At 40.2% G+C, this 11,863-nt stretch overlaps 1 protein-coding gene across 1 annotated transcript; it reads right to left on the bottom strand.

The window, feature by feature from the left end:
• Positions 1-639: 639 nt before the first annotated feature.
• On the bottom strand, positions 640-11,073 carry NDUFA1 (NADH:ubiquinone oxidoreductase subunit A1). The gene is made up of 3 exons (XM_053691594.1): positions 10,868-11,073; positions 10,668-10,757; positions 640-748 (listed from the first exon to the last, which is right to left on the bottom strand). The coding sequence occupies exons 1-3, from the start codon at positions 10,967-10,969 to the stop codon at positions 728-730; spliced, it is 213 nt and encodes a 70-aa protein (XP_053547569.1). The 5' UTR covers positions 10,970-11,073; the 3' UTR covers positions 640-727.
• Positions 11,074-11,863: the final 790 nt, after the last annotated feature.

Genomic DNA, 11,863 nt, shown 5'->3' with positions numbered 1-11,863 from the left:
ATGTACCCTTTTATTTATTTTTTAAAAAACGCTGTTTTACAGACCCGCTCTCTGTACTCTGCTGAGTGGGTCTGTTATATTCACACAGCGCATCGGGCCAGCTGTATAATCACAGCCCGGCCCGACCGCGCCATAAGACTAAGTGCAGACAGAGCAGGAGCGAGCTGCACTTAGTCTTATGGTGCGGTCGGGCCGGGCTGTGACTATACAGCTGGCCCGATGCGCTGTATGAATATAACAGACCAGCTCAGCAGAGTACAGAGAGTGGGTCTGTAAAACAGCGGTTTTTAAAAAAAAAATTAAAAGGGTACATTAGGTTTTATAAAGTTTGGCTAATATAATGTCCCTTTAACATGTTTATAAAAAAAAAAATGCATGATGGAAATGCTAATGTTATGTGTTTTTGAACATTGACATAATTCTATTGCATTCACCCACCTGGAAACAAACAATGTGCATGCAGAAGCTTTTACAAAGTAGAAATATCAAAATCAGGTAATCACATCACATACTGTAATTGATGTGAGACAAGTCTTACTTTTCAATATAGCAATTTTACAGATTTTCCCCAAGAGCCTGTTGTGCATAAAGATTAGAATATGAAAATGTAAAGACACAAAAAGTACATTTATTCAAATGTTATATACATAGATCTTTTTATTAAATACAATCAAAAGAAACATTTATAGGTGGCTTTTCAAAGTTTCTTCACTATTCAGCTGGTATTTCATTCAATGCTTTCCAAACCCTGTTAAAAAAAACAACATATATATTAATTAAGACTATAAAATTATACTCTATATTACATATTCACTAGGTCACGTTTTTAAAATTAAACAAAAGCAATATTTTTAAATGAATGGAAATTTATAGGAAAATCCATTCTTCAAAACACTGTATCCATAGCAGCAGGAACAGAGTGGAATCTTTTCAGCACTTATATTTAGGAGAGTTAAAGTGATAGCAAATACTAGCATTTTTGAAACTCTAGGATTTACCACTGCTTTAAATAAATGGGACTTTCAGTCAAAGTGTAAAACTTCATGCTGAAAGAACCTTTATTTGCCCACGAGTTTCGAGCCGAATGCCTTCGGCTGCCAACGGCAAAAAGCTATTTTTTCGATGAAGTGAAGTTTTCACCCCTTGGCCGTGCTAGCCATTCGGAATTATGCCATAAGGCTAGCATTCTATTGGCTATGAGGTCACCTCATTGAGAAAATTGCTTTGGAGCAGACGGAAGCTCTCAACTCTGCATAAACGTGCGTGCAAATAAAGGTACTTTCAGCATGATGTTTGTTATACTTTATTTATAGCACTGGTAAATACAGGGGCAGGAAAGTAAAAGAAAATTTTAAAAAAATTGTCAGAAAAATAATACTGCTTGTTTGAAATTCAGACTTATTTCATTATACTTGTATTATGCATTTGTTGATTATACAATTCTGCTGTATTTTGTGGTGCTTTAACCCCTTGCACCTTATGGACGTATGTAATACGTCACACAGTACATTGTGTTGACATACTACCGCTGGATCCGCAACCAGGGGGCAGAAGGCCTTTGCCTTCATATGGTAAGGGAGCATTGTATTGGATATTGCCTTGGCAGTAGGGAAGTAAGAATCAGAGGAGGTTGGGCGGTGATCGTGGGAGGAAGTGGTTCTCTATGCTACAGAAAAACTATGAGGCAGAAAAATAGGAGGCATGAAATACACCAAAATGGTCCTAGATCAGTACATAGGGTTTTTTATATTTATATATATATATATATATATATATATATATATATATATATATATATAGACAGTTAGTAGAGATGGAGGGCACTCACAGGACTTCATACAAAAGATAGCCTTTATTATTATAGTAACATAAGTATAGTGTCGACGTTTCGGCCTTTTCCTAGGCCTTCTTCAAGACAATTTTCATAGTCTAAAAACATAAACAAAAACAATACAATGAGACACAAAACCAAGAATGTCATACCCAAGTATGCACCAAAGTGTGACCCTCCACCAGTGGAGATCATAATAACCCAAGTGACATATAAAAAGGCTTCAACCAGAGTAGAGAAGCCATATCAACCAGTTGCCAGGGAAGAATTGAGAAGAAAGTCCAAAGAAAGCAGAAAACAGAAAATAGAAAGAAAAAAAGGAAAAAAGAGAAAAAGGAGAAAAAAAGGCAAATATGGGGAAACATGTACCCAACTGAGCTACTGAGCTACATTCAAACACTGTCACAGTCCACATGGAACTAGAGCCACCCTAATTATTAATATGATATGAGAACACCTAGTAACAGGCAGATACCATTACAACCCTGCATAATACTCAAAGACTATGGTGGACAGACAGACTGTACATTCACAGATCCAACATCAGTTAACCGTCAAAGGTAAGAACCCTTACTGAGGGACTCTTAGTGATCAATTGCCACTCACCACATTATTAAGTACATTATCATCATCATACACAACAGAGTGTCAGTAAATCACAAAATCATAGTTGTAAGAGCACTATCACAATCGGACAGAGTGTCAATAAAAACGCTAAGCCAGACTATTAAACCCACATGTTCACAGCTACAATAAGCCCTGAGTGTAGAATGCCCATGACCTAAGTGCCACTCACCATATTATAAAATATATACTATCATCATCATACACAGCAGCGTGTCAGTAAATCGCTAAACCATGATCATACGCATACTATCTCAAACAGCAACTATGTCAATAAAACTGCTTAGCAGCAATGGTAAACTTGTAGATCACTAAACTATAATTGCTAAACAGACTATCATCATCATACACAGCACTGTGTCAGTAAATCACAAAGCCATAATTGTAAGCGCATTGTCACTCTCAGAGAGTATGTCAATAGAACCGCTTAGCCACAGTAGTAAACTCACATAGTCACAGCCAAAGTAAGTCCTGAGCGTAGAATGCCCATAACCTGGGTGCCACTCACTGTATCATTAAATATACTATCATTATCATACACAACAGCGTGTCAAAAAAATGATCATCATAAGCACACTACTAAAAACGGCAAATATGTCAATAAAGCCGCTTAGCAACAATAGTAAATTCGCATATTCACAGCCACAATAGTCCTGTGTATTAGACGCCCACAATATAGGTGCAGTTACTGTCAATAGTACATCTGAAAACAACCGGTAGCATATCCATAAAACAGTAAGCTATAGCATTAAACTCATTTATAGACTGCCAACAAAAGCATATGAGAATGAGGAGCCACGGCAGGAGCCATCACCCTTCTTACCTCAACTAATGCGGAATACGACCTCCGCGTAAAACTCCCAAAGTGACAAGATCATAAGGGGGAATAGCCGCGAAGTGAGCCTGTAAATAGGGCGGTCCCGCCCCCTACAGGAGCCAATCAGACCCCACGCCCTGAGCGTAACTCAGCCGGACGTATGTCAGTGGCAACATCTAAAAGGTACACATAACGTAAGGAGTGAGTGACATGTACCTGCCCCATATGCGCCAATCATAACCCCCAGTACCGATCACATGGGCGTAGTGACAGAATGAAAACACCTCAATGTATGCAGATGCCTAGCGGCAAAACTCAATTTACATAGTGATGAAATCCCCAATCCCTCCAAACAGAGGGGGGTCAGATAAAACATATGCCTCAATGCTAAAGCTGTAAAACAGATAAGGAATTTAGAATAACCCTTATAGCGATCAAACATAAAAATATACCGTACTTTTAACATACACAGTAAACCATAGCAGATAAAGATAGGGGCAACAAAAATGACTATGCAGGCCGGATGTCTGACATACCCTGACCGTAAGTGTGGCATACTCAAACCGACATATAACCACGGTGTACAATGACACAAAACTGGGGGCCTAGAACCATGGCACCAGGTGCCAAGTAGCAAGGATATGGGGTAAAATAGTATCCTGAGTGGAGAAGAAAAATGGTTTCAGACAAGAGAACAAACAGAAAGTGAGCAGATGTCACAGCAAGACAGAGAGAGTGTAAGGGAACACCACCCATAACAGGAGGACCGCATATATATGATCAATGTAATTAAATATTTAATAAAATAGGGCATAGTCAATGCTGGCATTTAAGCCATTTGGAGCCAGTGTGTCCAGTCTATGTATCCATCTGGCTTCACTTCTGAGGAGTTCAGAATTCCTGTCTCCCCCCCGTTTCAGGGGGGCCACCCTGTCGATGAGCATAGCCCTAAGGGTGGATATTGTATGTCGTTGCTCCAGGAAATGTCTTGCCACAGGCTGGTCCGAGTGGCCATCCTTGAGGGCTGCCCTAATGGCGCTCTTATGATTGGCCAATCTCTCCCGGAATGGGGTGATGGTTTTACCCACATAGAACCGTCCACATGGGCAAGACAGTAGGTAGATCACAAAATCAGATGTGCAAGTCAATCTATGCTTTATAGCAAAGCTCTTATTGGTGGTTGGATGGTGGAAACGTTCGCCAGTTATGAGGGAGCTGCAGGTCACGCAGCTCCCACATTTGTAACATCCATTTTTGAGGGGTTTTAACCAGGTTCTCTCCTTCTTCCAGGGGTCCGTCCTCATCAGATATGATTTAAGACTCCGTCCACTTTTATGTACCACCCTCGGGGGAGGGCTTTCTTTAAATGGTAGTGAACCATCTCCACTTACTAGTGGCCAGTTCCTGTTGATGACCTTACGCAATGTACCTGTAGCAGGGGTGTACCTGGTGATCACATTCAGGGTGGGTTCACTGGTGATGGGGTCTGTACCAGCCCTTCCTGCCATTAGACAACCTCGTTCCTGCTGCTTCACCTCTTCAAGTATTTTTTGCACCATTACAGGATTATAGCCTCTGTTGAGGAATTTTGTTTTCATTTCATCGAGTTGAAGTAGCGTCTTTTCTTGGTCAGAGTTATTGCGCATAACACGCATCAGTTGGGACTTGATGATTCCCTTTTTAAGTTGAGGTGGGTGGTAACTGGTGAACTGTAGAAGTGTATTTCTATCAGTGGGCTTTGAATACAAAGTCGTGTTCAATTTACATTCCCCTGTACCCCCTGACTTAAAAATGCACAGGTCTAAGAAGTGTATCACCTCACTGCTTATCTCATGTTTAAACTTAACCGGGGTCAGGAAATCATTAAGGGCTTTGATCCACGTCTCCAGTTCTCCTGCTGTTCCGCCCCAAATGACCAGCAGGTCATCTATGTACCGGCGGTATAGTAGTATGTTTGGGTTATTCTGGCTAAACACGTACTCATCTTCGAACCATGCCATGAATAGGTTCGCGTAGGAGGAGGCCAAACTGGACCCCATGGCTGTCCCTACCAATTGGAGATAAAAATATTCCTCAAAATGGAAATAATTGTGTGTCAGGCACATCATTAGCCAATCCAGTAGAATTTCAATTGGAGGACCTAGGTACTCATCAGATTTCATCAATGACTGTCGCACAGCCTCCACACCAAGATCGTGGGGGATGATGGTGTAGAGGCTGTTGACGTCCAAGGTAACGAGGTAGCAGTTGGCTGGAAAGGAACTTTCCCGGAGCAAGTTGATAAGTTGGATTGAGTCTTGTAGGAAAGCCCTTGTGTTCTTAACAATGCCCTGCAGATGAAAGTCAATGTATTTCGCCAAATTTTGGAACAATGATCCCACCGCTGATACAATTGGTCGCCCAGGTGGTTTACTTGCATCTTTGTGGATTTTTGGAATAGAATAAATAATGGGATATCTGGGAAATGTTGGTACTAGGAAGTCCCATAGTGTTTGTTCAATGTAACCATTATTCAAGGCGAAAGTCAGAATGTCTTCTAACTTTCTTTTGTAGGTTTGTGTAGGATTAGTACTCAATTTTTTATAGGTTGTGCTGTCATTAAGTTGTCCCAACAGTTCATCTCTGTAATACTGATAATCGAGCACAACAATGGCACCCCCCTTATCCGCCGGTCTGATCACTATGGAATCATCCTTCTTCAATCTTTGTAGGGCTGCCCATTCCTGTTTTTCTAAGTTTGTTCTACAGGTGCCCATATCACCAAGCTCATTGGAGATTTGCCGGGAACAGACACTGGTGAACGTCTTAATGGTGGCATGTGTGTTCTTGGGTTCGAACCCGGATTTGGTCACAAACTTGTTTCCACTGTCCAATGGCTTGAAGTTCTTAAAATGATTTCTAATTTTTAAAGTTCTTTGCAGGCGGTGTATGTCCACTAGGTTGTCAAAGACATCCACACGTGGGGTGGGTACATAACTTAACCCCCTGCTGAGCAGTTTAGTTTCATCCTCATCAATCGGTCTGTTGCTAATGTTGATAACTACCTTTTCCGTCTCCATTAGTTTTTTCGCTGTTTTCTTCCACCACCCGCCTCTTCTGACGTATGGCCTACGTCTGGGGCGGGCGGTTTGCCGGTAATGGTGGTTTGTTCTTCTATTGACACTCTGTCCGATTGTGATAGTGCTCTTACAACTATGATTTTGTGATTTACTGACACTCTGTTGTGTATGATGATGATAATGTACTTAATAATGTGGTGAGTGGCAATTGATCACTAAGAGTCCCTCAGTAAGGGTTCTTACCTTTGACGGTTAACTGATGTTGGATCTGTGAATGTACAGTCTGTCTGTCCACCATAGTCTTTGAGTATTATGCAGGGTTGTAATGGTATCTGCCTGTTACTAGGTGTTCTCATATCATATTAATAATTAGGGTGGCTCTAGTTCCATGTGGACTGTGACAGTGTTTGAATGTAGCTCAGTTGGGTACATGTTTCCCCATATTTGCCTTTTTTTCTCCTTTTTCTCTTTTTTCCTTTCTATTTTCTGTTTTCTGCTTTCTTTGGACTTTCTTCTCAATTCTTCCCTGGCACCTGGTTGATATGGCTTCTCTACTCTGGTTGAAGCCTTTTTATATGTCACTTGGGTTATTATGATCTCCACTGGTGGAGGGTCACACTTTGGTGCATACTTGGGTATGACATTCTTGGTTTTGTGTCTCATTGTATTGTTTTTGTTTATGTTTTTAGACTATGAAAATTGTCTTGAAGAAGGCCTAGGAAAAGGCCGAAACGTCGACACTATACTTATGTTACTATAATAATAAAGGCTATCTTTTGTATGAAGTCCTGTGAGTGCCCTCCATCTCTACTAACTGTCTATGTATACTATTTGAGGATTGCACCCGGGCACTAGAAGCATCGATGTGGATGGAGTGCTAGGCCACCGGCTAATATTAATATATATATATATATATATATATATATATATATATATATATATATATATATATATATATATATATATATATATATATATATATATATATATATATATATATTGGGAGCACTATTCTTTTAAACTAGTTTGAACTGTTTTAGTTCAAAGGGAGTAGACTATCGACTAAATTAAATTATCTCTGCTGTGCACATAGGAGAGAGACCTGTTCGGCACCCTTCATGCAAAGGCTGTATGTTGCTGCTCTCAGAGAGTTCAAAGAAAGACGATCCCAGCTGCATAAAAGTATATTCCTTTATTCTTTACTCAAATAAAAACATAGAGAAACACAGCAAAACGATGTGGTAGGTGCTGAGGGTGCTGAAGCCACACAGTGCTGCGCCCTCAGCACCTACCACATCGTTTTGCTGTGTTTCTCTATGTTTTTATTTGAGTAAAGAATAAAGGAATATACTTTTATGCAGCTGGGATCGTCTTTCTTTGAACTTTCTGCTTTCCAGTAAACCAGCTGCATTATTGGCTGATTATGGGACACTAAGATATAAAGGAGCAAGTGTGATGGACGTTTGTGTTTAGCCTTGCAATTAACGGCCACAGCACACTCAAGTCTCACTGTGTTACGGAGCGGAGTAGGGGGGAGGAGCCACACGAGGACACAGGAGGATAGCAGCTGGGATAAGTTGAGGCGGTTGAGGTTCACCGCTTCGTCCTGGCGTGCTTCCGGTTTTCTTGTCTTTCCCAGAGTGGAGCTTTTCCTGCACGGAGCCTGGCAAGAGGATAGAGGCATTGATATTGCCTGAAGCACCCCCACTCCGCTGAACACGGGTGAGTGAAGCATTTGGTTTGTTAAGAAGTGCTTGAACAGCCGTTTATACATTGTTACATTTCTTGTTTGTTTGCTTGTGTGCAACTATTTGTGGCTGCTCGCGGCCAATTGATATTACAACATTTAACTGTTTGCATTGGTAACACATACGGCTCCCATACTTTTGGATAGAATACTTTTGGACTGCTGGCACAGTATTAAGAGTTTCTCTTTGACTATTTGCTGCTCTCAGAGAGTCACAAATTCCCAGCACTATAATTTAGGCTGATTTTGTGAACAGGAAATAATTGAGTTAACAGAGACTGCATGGCAGTAATGCTCATATAATAATGCAAGGGCAGTATGGCAGTATGAAATTTGAGTGGCAATGCCAGGGTCCAGAAATTCCATTCCCAGGGCTAATTTGAGGTGCCCCTGCACCGGCAAGGGATTTACCTAAATATGAAAAAAGGAGCTTGGTGAGTTAAAGGGGCAGTAAACCTAAACAATAAGGTTATATAATTCTGCACATAGTGCAGAACTATATAACATTAATTTAGTGCCAACTTTATACTTCAAAGTATTTGAAAGGTTTTTAATGTAAAAGTAAAAATTTGTATAACGCTGCTCCTGGCTCTACTGAGCGGGTCAATAAAGTAGCACAGTGACGTCACCGCGCAAAACGTGAAGCCCTGGCGATGCCTGTCACTATATACAGGCCCAATCGCCTGGGTAAGAGCGGGTGGGAGCCCCCAGATCTCCCTCAAGGTGGGAGAGTGCTAGCGATGGCTCTGAGCCGTCGTTAGCACCTGACAATTTGCGATAGCTCAGAGCCGACGTTTAAATATCGTCATGTTGGCAAGTTCAACTGTATCTGCCCATTGGTGCAGTGCAGCAGCTTTTGCTGGGATAGATCATCTACACTGTAGGCTTTGACAGTAGAATCAGAATAAATAGCCTTTTAAAGGGGCAGTGCCAACTTTATACTTCAAAGTATTTGAAAGATTTTTAATGCCAAAGTAGAAATTTGTAGAACGCCGCTCCTGACTCTGAGTGGGTATGGTCTTTTCAGAAGTGCATTGCGGCTCGCTGTCTAGTCACAGTCGGCCCGATCCCCCCATTAAACTCACTGTAGCTCGCTCCCGTCCTGGTCTGGTAGCGGGCTACATTAAGTTTAATGGTGTGAACGGGCCGGCTGCGACTAGACAGCGTGCTGCGATGACTCAGAGTTACGAGCAGCGCTCTACAAATTTCTACTTTGGCATTAAAAATCTTTCAAATACAGGTAGCCCTCAGTTTACGCCGGGGTTAGGTTCCAGAAGGAATGGTTGTAAATCGAAACCGTTGTAAATTGAAACCCAGTTTATAATGTAAGTCAATGGGAAGTGAGGGAGTTAGGTTCCAGGCCCCTCTCAAAATTGTCATAAGTAACACCTAATACATTATTTTTAAAGCTTTGAAATGAAGACTTTAAATGCTAAACAGCGTTAATAAACCTAATAAAATAATCACACAACACAGAATATATAATTAAACTAAGTTAAATGAACAAAAACATTTTCTAAACAGCATTATAAACCTAATAAAATAATCACACAACACAGACTTCACTTGCATTTTTCTGCAAACAGTTCTTTCTATGCATTCCAATCTGGACTGATTTATAGACAGGAAGATCTTGTTCCTTTGAAATCTGCTTGATAGCTCAGGTCTGGTTAAACTGATTAATTTCAGCTTGCTTGGCTTTGCTGCAACACAAGCGGACAGCTCCACCTACTGGCTATTTTAATAAATGCACTGCTTCTCAATGCTTTTCAATAGCAGTCACATGACTGGAAAAAAAGGTTGTTATTCTGAAACGGTGTAAATTGAACAGTTGTAAAAGGAGGTCCACCTGTACTTTGAAGTATAAAATTGGCACTGCCCCTTTAAAAGGCTATTTATTCTGATTCTACTGTCAAAGCCTACAGTGATCTATCCCAGCAAAAGCTGCTGCACTGCGCCAATGGGCAGATAAGAGTTGAACTTGCCAACATGACAATATTTAAACAACGGCTCTCACTCTCAATGCTAGCACTCTCCCACCTTAAGTTTGGGCCTGTATATAGTGACAGGCATCGCCAGGGCTTCACGCTTTGCGCGGTGACGTCACTGTGCTACTTTATTGAAAAATCCCAATAAGTATAGGGAAAGGCATCTAAGCGACTACAGACCCCCAAGACCCACCGTTGGAAATGTAATCGCCTAACCTTTCCAACGGTACAAGTCTTGGGGATCTGGGGTAAAAAAAAAAAGAAGTAAAAAAAAAAAAAAAAAAAAAAAAAAAACTCAAATCAGCTTAGCACCCAGGTGGGAAAGTGCTTAGCACTCAAGGGTTAAAGGCACTTTTATGTGTGGGGAAAAAACTTCTAAAATGGATTGGAATCTACTTTTAACAACAGATTGTTTTTAGGATTCTGCAGGATACGCAAAACAATACAACCTCCTTGAAAGATAAATATTCAAAATGCATTATGTTTTTTACATTGCATATTAAAAATGTATATGGAATTTAACTCTGGTTTCTTATAAACAACATTTCTGAATCACCATTTGAACCTATATAAATCGTTACAATAACAAATCACTCCATACCTTTGATTTGTAATAAAGCTGTACCCCGGACACTCTCTTATCTCTCTCCATAAGAGTCCACTGATATGGAAAACGTGCAACTCTCTTCTCCTATTAATAAAACACAGGTATGTTGTAAATACGCTTAAAATATGTGCATTTCATAACAAGTTATTCCGTAAATGCATATACAAATGGCATAGCACTAATGCGACAATCACCTTGCCTCCGTTGGTGACTCTGTGAATTAACATTGTACTGATGCCTGGAATCGACATGCAGGCGGTCATGATGGCTAAGCCAGGCAGTATTTCATACCACATGACTAACGACCCAAATGGAGTTAGAACCGAGCAGAAAGGTAAGTCAGGGTCACCCGGTTCAGGGTTGCACTAGAATACACCAATATGCCAAGGTTAATGATGTAATGCGACCCTGAATAAAACGGCAGCCATCATTGATTCTGGCAACGTTTTTCATTTATTATGCGTTATATTAAATGCATTACAAATTATAATGTGTTAACAAAAAAATGCACATTTTGAAATTTGCAGTTTCGCACATGAATAAAAATAATACATAATAAAAAAAATTCTTACAGTACTAGTAGCGTCTTGCGCACCAATTGATCTTACCAGAAACAAACATGTCTGTCATCCATGGGGAGGGGTTAAAGTGTACTAAAAAAAAAAAAATCAACGTCTCATAAAAAACGCGTCAGTTCTTGCTGCTGCTGTTATTTAAGGCTGAATTAATTTCAATACTTTTAAGTAAAAAGTGTGATATGTTTAACTTTTTTTTCTTCACTTACTCTAAGAAGAGTTTTTGTTGAAAGATAAATAAATAAAAGGAGCACTCTTCTTTCACGTTTTAAGGGTGATCTTCAACTCTCTATAAAATGATCTCTCTCTTTAAGGACCATTATAGTACACCCTATCAGCAGCACTATTCACATGCCCAAGCTAGGCAACTAGAACTGGTAATTGGCTCAGCAACAATTTCTACTTGGGACCAGCAGTTCACTGTTCTCCTGGGTTGCACTTTAACTTTGTGTTTAACCCTTATGGGGGGTTAAAAACATTGTATGTGCAAGTTTATTCATTTGTTAAACAAATTCCAAATATGGTTGCGATTCGAGGGGTCGATACTGTATGCTCATGAATAAAGGTATGTCATTTTTTTCCACTAAAATGGCCCTTTAAATGTATAAAACAAAT

Source organism: Bombina bombina, chromosome 1, assembly GCF_027579735.1.
Source record: "Bombina bombina isolate aBomBom1 chromosome 1, aBomBom1.pri, whole genome shotgun sequence".
Lineage (NCBI taxonomy): Eukaryota > Metazoa > Chordata > Amphibia > Anura > Bombinatoridae > Bombina > Bombina bombina.
This window is presented reverse-complemented; position numbering and strand designations above follow the sequence as displayed.

Coding starts and splice junctions, on each gene's coding strand:
- NDUFA1 (XM_053691594.1), bottom strand. CDS start 10,969: ATGTGGTATGAAATACTGCCTGGCTTAGCCATCATGACCGCCTGCATG. Junction 10,758..10,867: donor GAGTCACCAACGGAGGCAAG/GTGATTGTCGCA, acceptor TTTTATTAATAG/GAGAAGAGAGTTGCACGTTT. Junction 749..10,667: donor AGCTTTATTACAAATCAAAG/GTATGGAGTGAT, acceptor TTTTTTTAACAG/GGTTTGGAAAGCATTGAATG.